Below are 23,086 nucleotides of genomic sequence, written 5' to 3'. Positions count from 1 at the left end.
TTACTACACACTTAACTGACCCGCGCCCTAACCCTAAAGTCCGTCACTATCGCATACTTACCTGACCTGCGCCCTAACCCTAAAGTCTGTCACTACCCGTTCGTACACTTACCTTGACCCAGTCCGAAAATGCCGAAGCCGCAAAAACGGCTAACTGAATTCTTTCCCTGGGAAAGAATTAGGGTTTCCGCTGCTTCAACATTCTCAACTTTCAAACTACCAAGTTCGGCCTTCTGGTATTCGACGTTCTCTAAGTTCAATTCCGTGATAGGAGCCCTTTATACACTTGTGCAAGCCCTTAGATAGCTTCTTAATGGTACATACACACACATATTGATCTACCAGTTTAGCTTTAAAGGGAATGGGTGGTCATCTCAGCCTATGTCACATTCCTGCTGTTTTTTGTGGAACTATGCCCAAGAATCCATCAGGTATAAAATGCATCCATCCGTCCCCCCCCCCCCCCCCAATCCACTGACCTGCTTTCTTCCTGTGTTCTCATAGGAAAATTCACTGCTAAAGCATTGGAACGTGTATTCTACCATTTTTTTTTCAATACCCAAAGAGGACCACTACATTTTTTTTTTTTTTTTTTTAAAGAGTCTGACCACAGTCCCAATGTATTACCCTTAAGGTGTAAATGATACCTCTCTTTATCAGTATTATGAGGCTGCCTGAAACTGATGCAAGAAAAACAGACAACGTTAGTGCCTTGTACACCTCATAAAATAGGAAAACAAAATATTGTCTTTTGCTGCTGTTGAACCAGAAAAAATCCACTTTCAGGGATATAGTGGTAGTGCCAACTGTTTATTAAACTTCAGTCTTCCTTATTCATGACTCACTAGTCTCTCTGCACCCAAAGGAGGTTGTCTGGAGTATGGTTACATTATTTAGTTTTCAGTCTTTCAGCTGTGGACTCGCTCTCCAGAAAAGGTTAGTGCTAATAGTAGTACCTCTGTCCTTTTCTCTTGATGTGAAGTTTTCTCACCTCTGTCTCCACTTGCTGAAACTTGTTTTTATTGGCCTGTGCCTACCAAAGTATCTTAGTAGTGTTATGTGTTAGACTGCTCTGTAAGTGCACACTGGTTCTACATAATGACTGCTTGACAGATCATTTTCAGGAGTCCAGCAAAAAGTAGCCCAAGATGTTCCTTGGCATACATCTTGGTATATGAAACTAACCAGGCAGACTCATTTTACTAGATCCAAGACATCTTCTTGGATGGCTCAGTGGTGCAGCAGTAGCGTTGTCACCTCACAGCAAGAGGTTTTCCAGTTCGATTCTCATCTGGAGTGCCTTCTGTGTGGAGTCTGCATGTCCTCCCTGCGTTCGTGTGGGTTTTCTCCAGGTGCTCCGGTTTCCTTCCACGTTACAAAGACATGCGTCTGGAGCATTTGTCCCTGGGCCTCCGCTGAAAATTGGCTTTGTTCCAAGTCGGACTTTCCCAGTTAACAAATGTTAAATAAATTATAAATAAATTTTGAAACAGAACACAACCTCCTCTTCACATAGGTATAGGTCAACTACTAGGGAAAACATCATTATTCTATAATCCTTTCCCTCTTGGCTGTTTCACTTCTACAAAAAGCTGTTATCAAATTCAACCCAGATATTTTCTCAGCTGCAGGCATGCTGTTTGACCCAATAAATGACCATGTCTCTGTTTTCACATGTAGGAAAAAAAATCCCATCCCATCTTCCACTCACAGTTAAAAACAGGGCTGTAATAAATACAACGTCAGCATACACAAATTTACTGAAACTGAAAGTTATCAACAACATCACAACTTGTCATGCAAACAAGATTCAGCCGTACAGTTTTTCAACACTTTGGAGTCCCTTAGGGATTAGCTGTTAGAGGATTCCCCTTGTTTATAGTACTTGCAAATAAGACATCCAAGGCCATCTGGCCCATTTCTGTCACAAATGATATGATAGTATATTATACCTCACAATGTGTCCCGTGAATCAAATGGTCATTTCAGATTTCTTTCAGCTCTGTAAACTAAACTCTAAAAAACGAAAGTAATGCTTTTCTATCTATGTCTAAAGCCCTCCTTCCCCTGACTGCATATAACAGAGAAAGACCAGACATTACTAGAACTAGTGTCTAATTTTAAACTGTAGGAGCTACATTTGACAATTTGCTTAAGTTTAACCATCATATTGCAAACATGGTCCAGCAGTGTAATTGAAACTTTGGCTTCTTCTGTCTTGCCAACCAGTTCTTATCCCCTTAAACATGTCTCATCATAAGTTTTCTTTTTCCTAGCATTTTCTGTTTTCTGTTGATAACCTAAAACTGCCAACAGAGAAACTCAAACAAGCCTATCACTGTCACAGTCTTTGCCTCCAGCCACTGAACCAGAACTCACCACTACTTCTCTTAGTTTTAATAACTGTCTGTAACTTGCAAATAACCTAACCTACTTTACCCTAAAAACTACCCATGTATACTGCACAAAATAAGTCTGTCTCTTTATCTCGTTCTCCTTACGTTGTTACACTGATAGAACCTCTTGTTGCATGTGTAGATCCTCCAGCAAAATCCTAATTCAGCTAGCTTTTTTATTTTATTTTTCACACCACACCTCCCTGGGATTTGCCCAGTTTAAGCAACTCTGCAAACAATGACTTCCCAACGTCATAGCAGGTAACACCATGGTGATGTGGTGTATGCATACAGGGTAGTACTTATTCATATCCCTTCTGCAAGTTTGCTGTGCAAGCACAGAGGAGGCAACCATAGCATCAATTGGGGATCTTGAGGACCCACACATCCCATCTCAGCAGAACAAATGGTCTGCAGACCCCCCCCACCTCACACAAATGGCTGTAGGTCATCTTTCCTGGAGCTGCTCCTCCTCATGAAAGGTGTACCACAAGTAGACCTAGTCCTAGCCCTAGCTTCTTCTTTTTTTTTTATACACATATCTTTATTAAATTATCATGTATGACATAGGCAATCTTACATTTATATAAATGAAAATGAAAGTAAACCATACCGAGACAATCTCAGTTGCAAACATTATACATTACAAACCATGCCGACACAACTGTAACTGCAAACATTACACATCACTTATAATATAGCCAGTCATTGTCACTCAACCACTACATAGCTCATTCAAACCCGGCCTTCTTTTAAACCTTAAGTCTCCTCTGCATGTACTGATCCCACAGATCCCATTTTTTCCTATGTAATTTGCTCCTTCCCTTTTCTAAAGATCCCAATTCCAGTTGTTTTATCTGTGTTTCTGTCTTTGCTACTTTTAGTAAAGTTGGTTTAGACTTTGATTTCCGTTTTCTAGTAATATTGTAGATATGGATCAATGTGGTTTTGTGGAGGGGAGGTAAATGTTTGACAACATTAACAGAACACTGATGATTCAGAGGGAAGCAGAATGTCTTTGCTACTTCCAGTAATGTAGTTTTAGACTTTGATTTCCATTTTCTAGTAATTACCTTTTTGGCAGCCATCATAATTGGACTCAACAAGGCTTACTATGTCTAGGCAATTCCAATTCTGTATCATAGCTCAAAAAAGCATTTGAAAACTGATGATTCAGGGGGAAGCAGAATGTGTTTGCTACTTCCACTAATTTTGTTTTAGACTTGGATTTCCATTTTCTACTACACAGAAAGCATTGGACAGAGTAAGCTGGGACTTTATGAGCAGAGCAATGGAAGCATTTGAATTCCCTGATAAAATTATAAGGTTGATTAGGAAGACATATGAGGGATAGGCGGAAAAAATTTAAGTGAGTGAGGTCCTCTAATAATTTCTGCTTGAGCAGATGAACCAGGCAGGGGTGTCCTCTCTCCCCTTTGCCAGTGATTTTAAATGTAATGCAAATAACAAAGAAAATAAGGGACTCAGAAATTCAAGGATATAATTGGTGTGGTAGTCAAGAAAAGCTGGCTCTATTTGCATATGACATTATTTTATACCTGACAAAACCAAAAAGGGACATTACAGTGCTGTGGAATATACTGGGACAGTTTCAAATGTTTTCAGGATACAAAATTAAAGAAGCTAAAACAAAGGCAATAGTGGTAAATGATTTGCCCACATACAAATTGGTTTAGCAATATCCATACTTACTGGGATTTTGGATGCAGACCTTTAAGAATACCAATAATTATACAGAATATTATATTCATAAAATAGCAGAAAGTATTCTAAGAAGTAAGCCAACATGATAATGGAGAAAGGAGATTCTGCTGATAGGGATGACTGCAATTAGGGATACAGACAATAGGCAAGAGAGGACTGGAATTTATTGGAGAAAACTGGCAAAGGAACCAAGGTATTGGGACCAAATAACTAGTCTGACTAGCCTGATCTGTAAGGCCATGGAACGTATTATCATGGAACTTATAAATAAAGACATTGGCAACCTTAAAACACTGGACCCCACCCAGTTTGGGTTCGTGAAGGGCCGATCTTGTCTCCTGTACCTGATTGACTTATTCAAATCGGTCTCCAGAGCCGTGGACGAGGGTAAGGCAATCCACACAACCTATCTGTACCTCGCCAAAGCCTTTGACACCATCCCCCACTCTGGAATCTTAGATAAACTTACTAAGCTGGGCATTAATCCCTATGTCACTCGATGGGTTGCCAACTGGCTTACTGACAGAAACCACACTGTAATAGTAGCTGACTCCAAATCCAGCTACAGACAAGTGGAGTACCTCAGGGTTCAGTCCTGGGACCTCTCTTGTTTGGCATCTGCTTCTCTGAAGTACAGGCCAACACCAATGGAATCTGGCTAACAAAGTTCGCAGATGACTGCAAACTGGGAGCCATTATTGAATCCCCAAATGATGTGGATACTCTACAAAAGGGTCTTACAGAAACAGATGCTTGGTGCCAGAGCCATGGGCTCAAGCTCATTGCCAAGAAATGTATAGATGTCCTTCATGGATGCATCTGATCCAGAGATTATTTCTACGAATACCACTTAAGACTTCTAGTTAGTCTTTGTAATTGTTTAATTCTTACTGTCTGCCTTGTTTAGGGCCCAGCCCACAACGTAGCAGCCTGTTCGGCCTGTGCTTTTCAACCGACTAAACGCTTAGCTGCCGGGTTTCCGACTACACTTTTGCCAAAAAACTGCCAAAAAAAGACACACACTTCGCGGTCCGGTCGGCTGCTGAAACCTTTAAGCAAACCGGCGAGTGTCTGTTGTTTCGCTGACCGCGAAAAACTTGATCTATAGTTCTCAAATGCTTACTTTGGCAGAAGATTTAATTTCTTTAATTAGAGAGGATCTCAATTCTGATGCTGAAGAATCCATTCATGCCATGCGAGAGCAGTTCCATGGCAGCAGCAAAGTTTCTCAGATTCGAAAAAAAAAACTTTAGAACCTTTTCTGCTTCTTCCACAGCACAGGCCCTACCTCCCTCTCTCTCTTCTCTAGATGATGCGATGCTTAATGATGTGCTCTGGCCCAGATTCATTTTCCCCCCCCCCCCCCCAACACCAGACAGATTTACAGGTGCCAGATACTCATCACCACCTTTACAAGGAGATGGGGTAAAAAGTATACACTTCAGCTACTCTCTCAGCTAGAGCTTTAAACTGCCAGTTCTGATATGATACATACCAAGAGTTTTGATCATCAGTTAAAAAAAAAATTAACCACTGATGAATCTCCCTGCCCAGCAGGTTATGAAGAAAATGGAAGAAAAGGCAAAATCAGTTTCAACTGTTTAAAGATTTCCTGCAGGTTCAAGGCAGAAAACCAAACCAGAGGAGGTGCACAACAGAGGCACAGACACAGCCAGTGCCACTACTTCAACACAGCCACAGCGAAGGTTAACCTTATTTGCAAAGAACTGGCACCACATAACAAAAGACAAGTGGATTCTACAAATTATATCAAGGTTAGGTTACCGATTCCACCACTACTATACCAGTCAAAAGAGGAATGCCAACAAATCTCCAAATCAAAAACAGAAGCTTACAACAGATAATGGAGTTGGCAAACATGAGAGCTGTGGAAAAAAAGCCAGCAGAGAGAGGAAAAGGGGTCACTCAGACCCAGACTATTCCTTTCCAAGAAAGGGTCCACCTTGAATACATACATCATTGTCCCAAAATTCAAAATGCTGACCCTACAGCAACTGCTGGGCAAGGAGTGTTGGCTGGTAACTCTAGATCTCAGGGGGCATACCTGCACGTCCCTATTCGACCAATCTGCAGAAGATACCTCAGATTTCTTGCAGGATCAGAGCACTATCAATTGAGTATTCACAAAATGCCTGGCATCAGTAATCGATACTGCAGACTGAATTCATATTTACCCATACCTACAACAAAAGCAAGTTGACAACAGATTTACAAAGGGTCAAAAGTCAAGGCTGATACCATCCCAAACAAGGACATTCTTGGGAGCGGAATTGGACACAGTGAGACAAATGGCATTCCTAACTACAGAAAACAAAAGAACTCCTCTTTACTTCTTGGCAAGCAAGAAAGGTTCTGCAGAATTTATGGTCCCAACACAGGCACAGCCTCAAACAGAAATCCCACTAATTCCATGCTTGTCCAACACAGGCCTTCAGGATTGTGGACTCAGGATCAACTTCACCTGCACATCAACCTAAAAGAAATGCTGGCTAAAACTGGCTATCCAAAAGTTCAGACCATTTCTCAAAGAGGGCCAGCTGCTGATAAGGACAGACAACACCACAGTCATGTGGTACATCAACAAACAGGGAGGCACACATTCATACCCCTATGCAGAATGACTTTGGAAGCTACAACATCCAGCTGCAGGCAAGATTTTGTAGGAAAAAAAAAAAACTCTAGCGGACATTTTTTTTAAGCACACACATCAGATGGCACCACCTGCACCTGCACCGGACATCTTCAGGACCATTTCAAAGAAGTGGGAATGCCTCAGATAGATCTATTTGCATCTCCTCACAATCACCAACTCAAAAATTCTGCACACAAGGACATTCCACACTAGCATGGAAAGAGGATCGCCTCCTTCAGCTGGAAAAGCCTAACAGCATATGCATTCCACCCTCCCCTTGATATAAAGTAAGTGCTAAAAATCAAGGAAGAACATCCAAGGATAATCCTGATAGTGCCTTTGATGCTAACTCAGAACAACTACAGCACCATACATCCAAACCTGAAAACCTTTACAACGACTGCATGGAACATCACATAGCAAGCAGCTAATCAGAACTTTCCCAAAGAGTTAAAGACATTATTCTTGAAGCACGCAGACCTTCAACAAGAAGGAAAAAATGGAAAAGGTTGTCATTTGGAGTTCTGAAAGAAAAGAAAAGTCAAACAAAATATAGATATGCTATTCTTTCTGAGAGTCTAACTTCTCCATTCATTCAGGCCTCCCTACTCCTCCATCAAGATACATGCATCAGCTATTTCAGCAGAATACAGCTTTGAACAACCTGTCTTCTGGAATCAAGAATGTAAAACCTCCAGGAAACCACCATTGCCAGCTTGGGACTTAAATTCTTTGAACCAGCAGCAACAGCAGAACTACAACACCTGTCATGGAAAACTGCTTTCCTACTGGCAATCACTTCAGCAGGAGGGTTTCAGAACTACAGGCCTTAATGGCAGTGCAACCCTTCCTAATCTTCCACCAGGACAGGGTGTCCATGAGGACTAATCCAACCTTTATGCCTAAGGTGGTATCCAGAGTGTCTTTAAACCAGCCAACCCACAAAACAGAGGGAAAGAATTCTGCACACCTTGGATGTGCATAGAAGCAGCAGAAAGTCTGACCAACTCTTTGTGGCCTATGCAACAGGAAGGGAAGGAAAAGCTATCTCAAAACAGACAATCTCCAAATGGATAGGAAATCTGTTACTCCTTCCATGGAAAACCAATTCCACAGAACATAAGAAGACATTATTGAGGCGGCTACTTGGACCTCCTTGCCAAGCATTATAATTTGCCTCTATATTCAAGATCCCAAGCAGGGTTTGCCACTGCTGTACTGTAAGGATCCTAAACACACCATAAATCTACTTTTCCTATCCATGAAGGACATAGTACAGTTTTGTACCTACCATAAATGTAGATGTTCTTCTATGTATTTGTTTGTATATATGTACATACATGCTTGTGTTTGTGTTTACCTCTTTCCTTTTGGAAACTTTGGCATCTATCCAAAATTTCAGCCTTCAAGAGGGCTTCTGGCATCTGAGGCAAGAAACACTGAGGCAGGACAACCCAGCTGTTATGACTGCAGATGCTATCCAGTTCGGACATCTACATTTATGGTAGGTACAAAACTGTACTTTATCCCCTTTGGGAAAAAACATATACCCGTGAATTACCACATAGGTGGCAGTACACTAAACACCGAAAGTGTGAGAACAGACTTAGGGACACAGGTGGACAGTGGTCTTACCTTCAATAACCACATCGCCACAACAGTCAGGAAATCCTTTTATGTGGCACACCCCATCACTAAGGGCTTTTCATCAAGAAAAAAGGAGGTCATTGTCCCACTGTACTCATCCCTCATTAGACCCACTGTAGAATACAACGCCCCATTTGGCATGTACCTCTCAAGACATCTGCAACAACTGGAAAGGCTGCAGAAATACCTCACTAAAAGAATCACAGGCCTAAAGCATATGCCCTATGGTGACCGTCTTAAAAAACTCCAGCTATACTCTATTGCATAATATCTACTCCGAGGCGATCTCTGCTTAACATACAAGGCCATGTCAAACCCAGAGCTGTTGGACATGCTACACTTAAAGAAATCCCAATCCCTCAGAGCCGCATGCTCCAGGGATCTAAACCTTGTCATCACAATAAACAAAACATGCTGGAGGGATAGGTTCCTGACCCAGAGACTCTCCCCAGACTCTGGAATAGACTGCCCATACATGTCAAGCAGAGTGCCTCTTTGGCCCTCTTCAAAAGGAACCTTGATGATTGGATGGGAGAAAGGAAATTCACCCCGGGGATCACGTCAGTCGCCCTGCTAGACAGGGGTCCAGGAAAGTAAATAGTGTGGGAAGAAATAGCCAGGGAATTGTTAGGGCTTGTATAGGCCCTAGGGCCGGTAGCCTAATACCAACCTATGAACCAACCTATGAAAAAAGTTATCTGAGAGTCACAGCTCAAATATGAAGGGGCATAAATTTAAGACTGTCAGATACAAAGTTATTTTTAGAATCACTTTCACGTGGTAGAAATGCACATCACAGAAACACTGCCTATGACACTGTTACAAACTGTCATAGCCTTCAATAAAGGACGGGGTACAAATCAGGTTAAAATTGGGTTTTTGAAGAAATGCAGTGGCTAGAACCTAAAATATGACGCTTAGGAAGTTTGGAATCTAAATATATACATTCTGAAATCTGGCTTTCTTTCACCTTGATCTTTTTAAATTGAATGTCCATGTTAGCTCCAGACTTAAAAAGATTCCTCCTTTTTTTTTTTTTTTTTGTTAGTATAAGCGAATGCAGTGTAGCCTGCCAGAAAGTCCTGGTTAAGCTCCCATGGTCATTACTCTGATTATTTTGTGAGTTCATCAGTTTATTTCTTTCTACTTGCTGTTAACAGATCCCATTTTGCAAGCAAGCACTTTTTAAGTACATTTTTCTGAACTGCAATTCTAGATAATGTAACCTTTTACTGTCTCTTGACTCAATAAATCTCCTTTTTATTTTATTATGGTTTATTGTTTACAAGGATCACATTGATGAGGATCTTGTAGCTTGTTTTTTATTTTTTTAAACACCTTTACTGAATTATCACTTGTGACATAGGCAAATTTACATTCAAATAAAAGTAATCAAACTATATTAACATAAACATTATGCTTCATATATATTGCTGTATATCATATAACCTAAGCAATACTACATAAATTACTCAATTCCTGCTTTTTTTAAACAAAAAACATCGTCATTAAACTATCATAGACAATCCTACACTTATATAAATAAAAACAAATCACACAGGCACAATCCCAGTCACAGGCATTTTACATCACAAACCATACTGACACACTCCCAGATGCAGACATTATACATAACTTATAATCTACCCAATGTTTCTCACTCAAACATCACATAGCTCATTTAAGTCCTGCTGCCTTTTAGACCTCATTCCTCCCTTGTATGTACTGTTCCCACAATTCCCATTTTTTTCCTATGTAGTTTGCTTCTACCCTTTTCTAAAGATCTCAATTCAAGTTGTTTTATCTCTGTTACTATATTCACTACTTCCAGTATAGTAGGTTTAGATTTTGATTTCCATTTTCTAGTTACTGCTTTTTTGGCAGCCACTAATAGTAGACACAACAAGGCCTTAGCATATCTAGGTAATTCCAATTCTATATCATAGCTCAGAAAAATCAACTCCCTCATCAGACCAATCTGCCCACGCAGCATCTCCAACAGTGCATCCTGTAAGGAATCCTTAAAGTCCACCAATTAACCGCTCTCCCAGAAAATACATTCCTAATTACCTCTTTCTTCCCCTCCAACATTTACTGTGTACCTGAAGAAAATTTCTCTGGAGTCTACTTGGGGTATAAAAATATCAATGTAAACATTTCCAGGCAAAAATCCTAAATCTTCTAGATTTTGTTGCATATTTGGGAGACATACATATATCCTCTCATTGTTTGTGAATTGTTTATCCAGTCTCTCTTCCCAAGCCTTTCTAATCTCCTCTAATTGATTCTTACAGTTGTCATGCAGTGTTTTGGATACTCTCTTTTATTCCTTTTTTAATGGCAGCTTCTGTTCTAGATTCTGTTAAAAACTCTACCAGTGCTGATCTTTTGTTTAGGACCCCCCTATTTATTTCTCTTTTCCTATACTCTGATATCCATCCCTAACAGGGAAGACAATCTCTAACCTTCAGTCCATATAAATTATTGGCGTCTTCCCATTCTTGTCATCTTTGCCTCTCTAGTTATTTGCTCCCAATACCTTGGTTCCTTTGCCAGTTTTCTCCAATAAATTCTGACCCCCTCTTGCCTATTGTCTGTATCCTTAATTGCAGTCATCCCTATTGGCAGAATCTCCTTTCCCCTTTAGGTTTAGTTCTTAGAATACTTTCTGCTACTGTATGGATATAATATTCTGCATGATTATTGTTATTCTCCATAAAGCCCTGCATGCAAAATCCCAGTCTGTCCTTGTTTCTTGATCTTCCCCTCGTGTTTCATCATCATCCCTTTCCACTTTGAATTATAGTTTTCTGCTTCTGCTATGTATTAGGAGTCTTAACTGTGTAGCTCTGAAATGCTCCTTCAAATCGGGTAATCCCAATCCGCCCTGTTCTGCTAGATGAATCAGTTTATCCCACTTGGCTCTTGCTGTCTTCCCCTCCCAGATAAAGTCCTTCTGGTTTTTATTAATTGCTACCCACAACTTCGCCTGTGGTTGATAAAAATACGCCTGACCTGTGTATAAGACTAAAGGGATTAAAAACATTTTAACTGCTTGTATCTTACTATCCATATAACAAAGCTTCCATTTTCTTAGTTTTTGTATTCTATTTTGTGAAGTCTCTTCCCACATATCCTTAGCTGCCACACTAGAATCAATTTTAGTCTATACTCCTAAATATTTAATTTTATCATGTCACCATAAATATGGGTATTCCTGAACCAGTTCATGTGTGGGCACATAATTTACCCTTATTGCCTTTGTTTTAGCTTCATTAATTTTGTATCCTGAAAATATCGTAAACTATAGCTTGTTTTCAGTAAGGCCCTGCTTTCCTTGCTGCCTCCATCTGGCTGCTCTGGCCAGCTAGGGGGTCCAGTAAATTGTCAGGGTAACTGCAAGTGTTTGTCATTATAATTGCAGAACCAGTGTTAATAATTACTTTGTCATATCAATTCAATACTTTACTTATGTAATATAAGCTTTTATTAACATGCCATTTTCTCCATTCATTGATTATACTGGTTACATAAATTAAAAAAAAAACTGTTAAGATGCAGTTTGTGTAGAAGCTGATATACCTGATTAAGAACATTAAAGTCTCATCAGACTGCAAGTTATTATGTAATTGTTTTGTACATGTAGCATATTCAGTTTCCCATTTTTCCTCTTTAGTGTTGGGAATGGTCACTTCTTCCCGATAAAGTTCCGGAGTGAGTCTCGTAGTCCACTGCTAGCCTCAGATGAGCGGTGGGAGGAGGGTGGATCAGATGAAGAAGGTCAAGGTAAGATTATAAACAAGGAGGAAGTTTGCTGAATTGCTGTAATTAAGTATGATTGCTGGGCTGGTAATAAATGGCTGCTAATTTAGTGTTGTAATTAGTATGAGTACCTATTCAGAAAGAGACTTCATCAGTAAAGAAAGAAACTGCTGAAGGAAGGGGCAACGGAGAGCATTAGAAACTCATCAGAATTGAATTGCAAGCTACCAGAGCACTCTGTACTTATCTGAAATGTGAAACCCGATTCTGTTTTTTAGCCACTGTTGCATATTTAAGACATTCTTCAATGCAGTTTAATGCAGCATTTTTACAAAAGTATATTTCCAAAAGCTAGTTTTGTATGCACTAAAAGAAAACAGCATGTCTATCAAATCTGTCTTCTGGATAAGGTTTGCTCTGTGATTTACTTTATTTCTTTTACCTTGTTTTCAGTGGTATTTATTGCAGAAGATGATATTTATATACATTTTTCTGATAAACATACTTGAAATGCACACAACTCACAAAATAAAAAAGTCAGGTTATGACAGTGTTAACATATGCAGCCTAATTAAAAGTTAAGTTTCACTTGGTTTGGGCCAAAAAAAGAGTAATCTTTTTTGCATCGTTTCTTTACACTGATGGCTTCATGTGTTTTGTATGTCTTTATATAATAGTGCTTACTGCTTCTTATGTCTGTCAATCAGATGTAATGTGGCCAGTAATTCCTTCGTGCCATGGTTGGTTTAATGCACATAGACTTTGATTGCATATTGCACATCTCTAATATGTTTGTATGTATGTATTTATTTATTTACTTATTTATCTATCTATCTATATTTTGTTGAATGGCTTAGTCCCACTAAACTAGTGTCCTCTTTTTAAGAGAGGCCTGAGGTGGTATTTATAATACTAGGGAAAATTTGGCCAGAGCATCAGGGAACTTCCCTTGCTTTTTTCGATAGCTACCATGGGATCTTTTACACCCACCTGAGCTACCACTAACTCAAGTAGATGGGACCTTAGTTTAACATCTCGTCTGAAGGATGACACACTCAGAAGTGCAACACACCCCTCATGCTGCACTGCAGTGTCAGCAATCCACCTACTTGGTATGGGAATAGAACCCAGAGCCTCCTGCACCAAAGGCGAGTGTGCTGCCTGTTGCATCACTAACACTGCAATAACTCAGGTTAGGATTGTAGGAAGTTACTAGACTAATGGCCCTAGGGCCCTTACAAGCCTAGCCAAGTTCTACCCTTATTTTCACAGTCAGCGCCTAATGCCCGTATCCAAGAGGGACACAGGTGGAATCCCCAGGGTGAATTTATGGCTACCCACCCAGTCATCCAGATTGCATTTGAAAAGGGCCATTGAGGTGCTCTGTTTGACATGAAATCTGTTCCAAAGGTGTGTAACCTCTGGGACACAAATCTGTCCCTCCAGCAGGTTCTATTAATGTCACATACCAGGTTAAGGACTTTAGAGTGAGTAACCCGTGTACCATTTGACTTGCAGATATGCATTTCCAATAAACCAGGGTCAGAGATTAACTTATATGCAAGGCAGAGATCACCTCTGAGTAGTCCGTATGAAACAGAATAAAATGACAGTGATTTCAGATGATCCACATAGAACAGCTACTGAAGACCTTGGATTTCCTTGTTAGGAACCTTTGTGGTTTCTCCAATTGCTGTAGATGCTTGGAAAGGTACATACAAAAAGGGGCGTTGTACTCAATTATTGGCCTGATGAGGAAAGAGTACAGGGAGATTATAACCATTCTCTGAAGGCAATAATCTTACTTTATGAGGTGAGCAATATAGAATGTCGTCCTTACCACTGTGGAGACATGGGGATCAAAGGTAAGATTGCTGTCAACTTGTGTTCCCAGGTCTTTCACTACTGAGTGCATACTTAGGGTGTTGCTGTTGATGTGGTAGTTAGCAGGAACATCGTGCTTACCAAAAGGGATGATAATACATTTTTTTGCATTGAGTTTGAGGCCTTGAGTTTGGCACCAATCATTTGTTTGTGTAAGACCCTATTGTAGGATGTTGACATTTGGAGATTCTATGACTGCTCCCAGTTTGCAGTCATCCACAAACTTTGTCAGCAACAGAGCTTTAGTTTTTGCTTGTACTTCGGAGAAATAGATTCTAAACAGTAGCGGTCCCAGGACTGATCCCTGTGAAACACTATTGGTTACAGATCTGCTTTTGCAGGTGGATTCCCCTATTTTGACTGGGTCTATGTTATAAGAATGAACGCTTAAAATGTCGAACACCCCTTTGTCGACACATATTAAGCGAACACTCTAATAAGTGAAAGCTGACAAAGTTGAAACCCATATACTCTAAATATTTTAGTTGTCCAACACTGATCCCCCACTGTCGCATTGAGCATGAACTGCAAACACAGTAAATTTCACTTGTAACGAACACCCTCAATATACGCTATAATCATTCCTGTTTGTAAAGTAAATGAAGTAACCATACCAATTGCCAACAGTAAATCTCCACAATTACACTTGTCCAAAACAGCACTTTCCCAAAACACAAACCAGTTAATACACATACACTAATTTTTCTCTAATTTTTGCAGGGGGCAAGCCCCCCTGCACCCCCCACACCCATTGCTAATTATATATACCAACTCCGAGATCACACTAAAATTAAGGTAAACATACATAATTCATAATGTGCACATCTTTACGTCACTGCTACATTTGCGTATGTTGGCTAACTATGATATTTCAAACTTAACGTTTTAGATCTTTAGAACTTTCGCTTATAAGAGCATTCACTTAAAACGTGTCAACAAAGTGGTGTTCAACATTTTAAGCATTTGTTCTTATAATATAAACCCATTTTGATTATGTGGGTTCTAATAGTGAGCCAGTTCGTGACACATCTAATGATAAAAGGGTTGATACCTAGCTGGGTGAGTTTGTCAATGATGCCTGAGTGGGAGATGGTGTCAAAAGCCTTGGCTAAGTCTAGGTAGGCTGTATGCACAGATTTCCCCTCATCCAGGGCTTTGGTGACTGTCTCAAAGAAGTCCACCAGGTTTAACAGGCATGATCTCACTTTGACAGATCCAAACTGAGTAGGGTCAAGTGTTTGAAAACTGCCTCTATCTTTGTTGATAAGGTCCATGATAATTCACTCCATGGCCTTGCAGATAAGGCTAGTCAGGCTAACAGGTCTATAGTTCCCAGGATCAGTGGAAGCACCATCTTTGTGCAAGGGAATAACGGTGACATACCTCCCAACCATCCCAAATTACTCGTTTTTTACCGAGTTTTGGGGCCCAAATAATGGGGTGCCAAGCTTCCCGAGTGGCACCCCTTCATTTCCGATTTTTTTTCCCCAGCTTTTTGTTTCTTTCGCGTTTTGTGCTGATGTCATCATGCACATGATGACATCAGCTCTGCCAGCCTGTCGGAATTGAACTCAAGGGCTCACGTGCACACATTTGCAGCTGGCTGCTACTGTTTCAATGAATTAATCTGTGAGCGGGAAGGAAGCAGCATCTAGCTGTCCATTTTTATCTTCTTTGACCAGTTGGACTGCTGCTGCTGCAAACATGGGTGTGGAACTACTACTGAATTTCCGGCTGGCTGTGGGACTGCAGCCTCTTTGAGCAAGAGTAAGACGAAGGCCCCTGATAGGGACATATTTTAAATATTGGTTTTACAGACTTAGAAAGCTAGTAGTTTGTGTTAATATGCATTTTCTGAAGGATATGGTCTGAAACGCAAATGTATGTCATTACTTAGTGACTTTAATCCTCTGAGATTTGCCAGAAAACCACAAATCTTATCAGGAACGGTCCAAAGATATGAGGCAAAATTTGGACAATTGAGACAAACATGGAGAAGATGGGAAAAAAAAGTAAAACGGAAGATGTGTTTGTCATTAACTTACATCGACGTACATCATGTACTGTTTCTAAGCTGTGCAACTAGTTGTAGTTCTAATCACTTCTTAAGTAATACAGATTGTAAATTTTAGAGGTGTGCAGTCATTCCCGTGTTTGAAGAAGCTGTGACTTTCAGAGGACCTTGGTTTAATTTCTTGCTTTGGTTTGCTGTGTGAAACTTAATACGGTTCTGGTGTGTTGAACCAAAGCATTTCTAAATGGACAACGAGCCTGATGGAACTAAACGCTGGGAAGGGGGCTATGAACAGACGTGGTTAGTATTCTTAATTCATTACGGTTTTACTTGGCTCCATACAACTCTTTTATCTTTGGCTAATGTACTTTTCTTGCAAAACGATTAGCTTATTTGCATTTTGATAAAAATACTGTTGATCTTTTACTGTCACATAAGATTTGTGACCAGTTAGAAGTGCTTTTGCAATAAGGGAAGTGGCAACGATTTTACTCCAGCTAGGGTTAATTCGAAGTAATATGTGTAGTACTAGTCACCCGGTGGTGTAAACCTTGGCTCTAGACTATTGCCACAGTTGAGGTGATACCCCAACGTCTTGCGCAAAAATGGGAAAAAAGGGGTTGTGGATCGATGGATGGATACATTGTCCTATCTACTGTAGGTTGATTTTTTATTTTGACAGCTCACTCATGGTTGGTGAGGACTACATATACCATTTGAGGTGTCCTGAAACTTATCAGTTTAATGTACACATACACCGTGATCATTCCTGATTTTTACTCAAATGTTAGCTCTGCCTTTGCCCCTTTTGACCCTTTGTAACTGATGACCTTTGGATTAAGATGGTGAATAATACTTAAGTAATCAGAAAATATATATTATTTCACACTCTAATATTCTACTAACATTTCAAGTTACCAATACTAACATTTTAAAAAGTGTCCCTGATTATTTCTGGATTTGTCCCTAATTCTGATGAGGTTTGTCCTGATTCAATTGAGAACTATTATAGGTTCATAGGTTGGTACTGGGCTATCTGCCTGAAGGCATATATTAGCCCAGCCACATTGTGCGGTATTCACCGCCCCTTTAGTAGTTCCCTAGACCCTTGTACTAGCAGCTAGTACCCTTGGCCCCTATCTAGTAGTGCTGTTGGTGTGATCCCCGGTGTGAACTTTCTGTTACCCATCCACTCATCAAGGTTCCTCTTGAAGAGTGATAGTGAGGGGCTCTGTCTTATGTAGATCGGGACCCTGTTCCATAGTAAGGAAGTCTCTGCGAAGGGAATCTATCCCTCCAGCATGTTCTATTCATTTTTGTGTTGAGGTTTATATCCCTAGAGCGTGTAGCTCGAGTAGATTTGGTTTTGCTAAGATGGAGCATGTTCAACAATTCTGGGTTGGACATGCCTCTGTACGTTAGACAGAGATCGCCTCTGACAAAGCAGTATGCAACAGAGAACAGTCTTAGCTTTTTCAATCGTGCTATTGGGCAACTGTTTGAGGCCAGTAATCCTCTTGGTTAGGTTCCTCTGTGGTCTCTCCAGCTACTGGAGATGTCTAGCCAGGTACATTCCAATTGGTGCATTGTACTCAATAATGGGTCTGATGAGGGAAGAGTAGAGGGGCACCATTACATCCTTAGATCTTGATGCGAACCCTTTCGTGATCAGATGGGTCACATAGAAGGATTTTCTAACCACTTTGGCAACATGGTTATCAAAGGAACTCACACATGTATATGTAATCACTAACAATTCTGTACTGTTATATGGGGCAACGTTAAACAGGTTTGGGGTGATGATGAAGCTTTGATAACTAAGGCTGTTTTATTTAGTCATGAACTAATAACTAAACACAGACTGAGAAAGGTATTCATTTGCCTGGAAGACCTAGCTGTGTTATCTGTCTCATTTATAGCTGTGGACAAGGGATGTAAGGACAAATGAAGGAGAGCATTTCCAGCACTGGTAATAAATAAAACATATACGGTAGGGGGCATTTTCTTGATACACAGTGCAGATGTCACTGGGTCTGAAGGATGGCAGTGAATAACACTGAGGGCAATTTATGATGGTCAACTCTGTCATTATATATATATATATATATATATATATATATATATATATATATATATATATATATACACACACACACACACACACATATATATATATATATATATATATATATATATATATATATATATATATATAGTGTGTGTGTAAGTAGACTTTTATGATGGAAGTTTTGTCATTATTGGTTCATGCATTTTGTTTTATTGTCCACTGGAAAAATGTTCAAACAGTAAATTTAAAATGTGCTCTAACTTAAGTCTAACAAGTGTGGTGTATTATACAAAGAATATAATTTTAAGTCAGGAAGGTTTATCAAAGACTGCATGTATGTTTCTTGTTTTGTGTACAAGGGGCCTATGACTTGAAAGCAGCCCAAAGGGGATCTTTATCCACCACTGGCCAGATGCATTTTTTGTGGTGTGGGTTTCAGTGCTGTTTCAATGAATGTGAGTTTCAAGGGCAGAGAAGTTTTAATGCCAAGTCTATTTTCATTGTGAGACAGTATTGCTTTGTTTAGCAGATATCTATTAGTGTTTGTGCCTTGTGCTATAAAATGTAAAAATAAAATCCAAATAATCATTGTAGAAGTAAAGCAGTATGTGTGCACACATTAGTGTTTATGGTAAATGGGGTGAAATAGCCAGGTGATGAGACATTGGAATGAGTGCAGGGGGATTCTGGTGCCATATTTTGGTTGTCTGTTCTTCAGTTTGTGTTTGAAAGTTGGTATCCCACAATTCCATTGGAGTGGGTGGGGTTACATCATTATGTATGCAAATTTTACGTTAATCAGCGTACAGATTTGTACCTGTTTTTCATGGGCCTTGTCCAGATTTTTGATGTTTCCAGGGTGACAGGTATGAACGGTGGTCATTTTACATTCAGCCTGGATGGAAGCCAGTGCTTAGACTATGATTGAAAAGAGTACCCAGTGGTGTTGCTAATGTTTGTTGGAGCCCATGTAGGACGCAGTCAAGATGTTATCAGGTCCCATAGATGCTGTGATTTTTGGCCTTATAGAGGGTGTTTACAACCTGCAGTTTAGATTTACAAGGTAGGGGACAGGTGGTATGCATACCTCTCAACTGTACTGAATTCCTCGGTATTTACTGGTTTCAAGGGCGAAATAATGGGGTGACACAAATTCCCGAGTGGCCTGTTTAATTCCCGATTTTTTTATTTTTTATTTTATTTTTTTTACCATTTCAATTGTATGGCTGACATCAAAATGCATCATCAGCTTCATAAGGCAGACTGCTTGTCTCATCTCTGAGACTCAGAATGTTAATTTTGAAATTGCAATAACACCACCAACCAGCAGCAACAGCACAATATAAGTTGGTTAACTTCTAACTTCTGTTCTGCCCACCCCAACCTGCAGGGTGAGAAAATTTACTTTCTCGACCTCCAGGTAAGTAAAAAAGAAAAATGCATATGTATGCCATTGCCAGCCTACTAAAAACTACAACAAAAGAAATTGGAAACAATTCTGCAATCTGCTGCAGCCTGCGCACTTCTTTATTTTTTTAATTTGTTAGTGACTCTTTGCATTGTGATGTAAATGTGATCAGTACAGTCATGTTGCATAAAAGAAACAGATTTTATCTGAATGTATTACTGTTTTAGCAAGAGAAGCAAATTAGGTTGGTGGGAAGCAAGGCAGAAATGTCGAGGGCCATATCTGAACTATTAGCTTAAGAGTATCTGAAAACTCCAGCAATGGTAATAGTCCTTCTTAAAGACTGAAAGTCAAGCAAAGCAAAACAAGAATTCTAAGAATGATGAAAAGTTATCATGACATGTGATAATGCTTTAAACAAACTGAATAACTTATCAAGGGAAAATATGAAGAAAAAGAGCAGATAAAAGCAATTCAGCCATAACTGTGAAGGCAGTATGAGCATTGATTTATGAAACTATTACTGCGTAGCCCTTAACCTCATAGCCTCACCTCTCCAGCAGTCAGGGAAAAGAAAGTGAATGACTCAAAAAGAAATGATGCCCTATTCAGACTCTTCAGCAGCCAACATTTTGGCCATTTGCCTCTGAAATCTATGACCAGGATGTCACTTTCATCTCTCCAGTACCTTTCTCATGTGGTTTTCATGGATCCATTTTAGTCGAGGTTTACTGAACACTTTTTTACTTTATGGTTCTTTGGAAAATTCTGAGGAACGACCATCTTGGCCTTAGTGTTTATAAGTCTACATTTTCGCTTATTCAGTCTCTGCATTTCAGGACTTGCACTGAAGAGTCACAGCATTTCAAATGGCTACCATCAGTGAACATGTTTAAAAAGCTTGATACCTGCAGTTGTTTGTGAATAGTTAGTGTATTGCACTAAAATCCAGCAGAGCAAATCACCAGAAAAATGTAATTGTGAGTAAATTCCCAAGTTTTTAATGCTGTAGGGGACAGCTCTGTAAGTATATCAAGAGGAACGGGAAGACTGTACTTTTATTTTGCACCTTTGGCTTGTTTTGCAGTCATAAAACTTAAAAAAAGAGTGACTGTCTTTTAACATCTAACAATCATAAAAACTATAAAAGGAAACTTGTTTATTTCATTGTAGCCTTGATTATGACCTGTGGAAAAAAGCAAAAAGCTTTACAATTGTGTTTCACAGTAGAGGTTATAATTTGTGAAAATTAAGTAAAACATTTTTTTTATACAAGTAAGGGCAGGCGTATAGCAAATCATATAGAGCACATCATGGTAGGCATTTGTTCAAATTAGAGTTTAGACAGTGTGCAGGTAATCATTAAGTTCTTGTGCCTTACTTTTAGTTTATTAACTATAATGATTTATAGTTGGATTTTTTTATAGTTCGCAGTCACATGCTGTAAAGATGATCTTTCTGTAGCTGAGTGCTCAGTTTCCCTTTGTCTTTGATTTCATGCTAGTTTTTGTATAATTTAGTTATCTTTGACATTGGTACATGTATTTGCCCCAATAAAGATGTGAGAAATTGTAGCCAAAGTAGAAATTCTCGCACCAAGAGTTTAGTTATTAAATCAAATGAGTATACTGTAGATTTTGGAATTGTATGCAAGTAATAATGCTCGAGGGGTTAAGAATTATCAGAATTAATTCCCTGTAAGGCCCACCTCGTGGCCATTACTACACTCGGAGATTGGGCTATATCTGTTGCATTGCTTTGTGTTTTTTTCTAATATACTTTTTTTATTATTTTGATATGTACATGCTGCTGAAGGAAGTATTTTAAGAGTTAGCAGATTTACTGCACTCTACTTGTCAAGTGGCCAAACAGTCCTTACACTGTGGATATGATGCCCTAAAAGCCTCAAGGAGGACAGCAGTGTCAGGATTTGTCATTAGGAGACATGCATGGTTGAAGGAAGAACCTCTCCCAGATCATATCAAGTCTAAACTAATTGATGCACCCCTGGATAAGGACCGCTTCTTTGGAGCAAAAGCAGAAGAGGTACTTAAAAAGAATTGAAGACAAAGCAAAAGCTATGCAAACAGTAAAAGATTTTTCAGGTTCAACCTCCCAGGTACAGCAGGAACTTTCCCTCTAAGCACTGGTCCTTCCCTGCACCTAGCAGACGGGCCCAAGGTAAGCCCTGCAGGGACAGATCACCCAGGCCCCTATCCCAGTGGCAGCAGAGAACCAAACAGTGGACCACTTCCGCTCCAAAGGCAGGGAGTTCTAAGCCACCCTTCTGTGGCAAAAGCTCTCAATAACTCCCTCTCCCCCCCCCTCTGTCCTTCTTTCACTCACCAAAAGCTAGGAGGAAGGCTATCCCTCTGCAAAGAAAATTTGCTTTCTGTAACAAAGGACCAATGGGTCTTAAAGATCATTTTTCAGGGATACAGATTCTCTTTCAACAAACTCCCAATTCCAAGAGGGTACCCAGACTTATCTCGAAATCAGTGGGCAGAGGCATTGAAACCGGTCCAAACTCTCATATCCCAGGGGTCAGTAGAACCTTTCCCCTCAGATCAAACAGGCAAATGTTTTTTATTCCAGACTATTCCTTGTTCCCAGAAAAGAGGGCACTTGACACCCCATCCTGGATCTATCCATTCTGAACACCTCCTTGCTGGCCCCCAAATCCAAAATGCTAACTTTGCAGCAGCTGCTGCCTATGCTGACAAGAAATGCCTGGCTAGTGACCCTAGACCTAAAAGATGCCTACCTCCACATCCCCATAAGGGAATCCTGCAGGAAATTCCTGTGCTTCAGAGCAGGTTTACAACACTTTCAGTTCTCTGCGCTACCCTTTGGCTTATCTACTGCTTCCAGAGTATTCACCAAATGCTTAGCCCCGGCCATAGCATTTTGCAGACAGAGAAATGTATAGATTTAGCCTTATCTGGACGACTGTCTCATTCAGGCAGAGTGCAAAGAAAAGCTGCTCCAGGACCTTCTCTTTGTCAAAACCCTCCTAACTTCTCCAGGGTTCACCATAAATGAGAAGAAATCAAAACAAGCATCCTCCTGGAAGATCATTTTCTTGGGAGCACTGCTGGACACAGCATCCCAAATGGCCTTCCTATCCCCAGAAAAGCAGAGGTTCCTGCCTCTCTACATTACCCAGCTGGCTTCCAGAAGTCACCTCGCTGTGAGGAAGTTTCTGCAAGCCTTGGGGTACATGACATCTTGCATCTTTCTAATTCCTCTGGCCAGGCTTCACATGAGGAAACATCAGTGGTATCTAAAGAACTTTTGGTGTCAGCACTCTCAGCCTCTAGAGACCTCTTTCCCTCTGATCCCCTGTATAAGGGCCAAGTTTCTTTGGTGGGCAGGGGCCTGTGCCAAGAACAAGGGTCTTCCCTTCATACTGCACCCTACCGGCCAGACCATCACCACCATTGCCTCAGACATTGCTTGGGGCACTCACCTACCAGGCAGGTGCACCCAAGGTCTTTGGGATGCCCAGCACCTTCCCTTACACATCAGC

General features: G+C 40.2%; 1 protein-coding gene across 1 annotated transcript in view; it reads left to right on the top strand.

Annotated features, from left to right (window-relative positions):
- ZDHHC15 (zinc finger DHHC-type palmitoyltransferase 15) overlaps nucleotides 1-23,086 on the top strand; it is a 1,138,753-nt gene that overhangs the window by 995,257 nt on the left and 120,410 nt on the right. The window contains exon 10 of the mRNA XM_044057691.1: nucleotides 12,098-12,207. Coding sequence (XP_043913626.1) covers nucleotides 12,098-12,207 — 110 coding nt within the window. The remainder of the gene's footprint in view (nucleotides 1-12,097; nucleotides 12,208-23,086) is intronic.

The sequence above is a fragment of the Protopterus annectens genome, chromosome 15.part0, assembly GCF_019279795.1.
Source record: "Protopterus annectens isolate FY-2018-M chromosome 15.part0, PAN1.0, whole genome shotgun sequence".
Taxonomy (NCBI): Eukaryota; Metazoa; Chordata; order Ceratodontiformes; family Protopteridae; genus Protopterus; species Protopterus annectens.
Note: the sequence above shows the minus strand (reverse complement) of the source record. Positions and strands in the feature narration are given on the sequence as shown.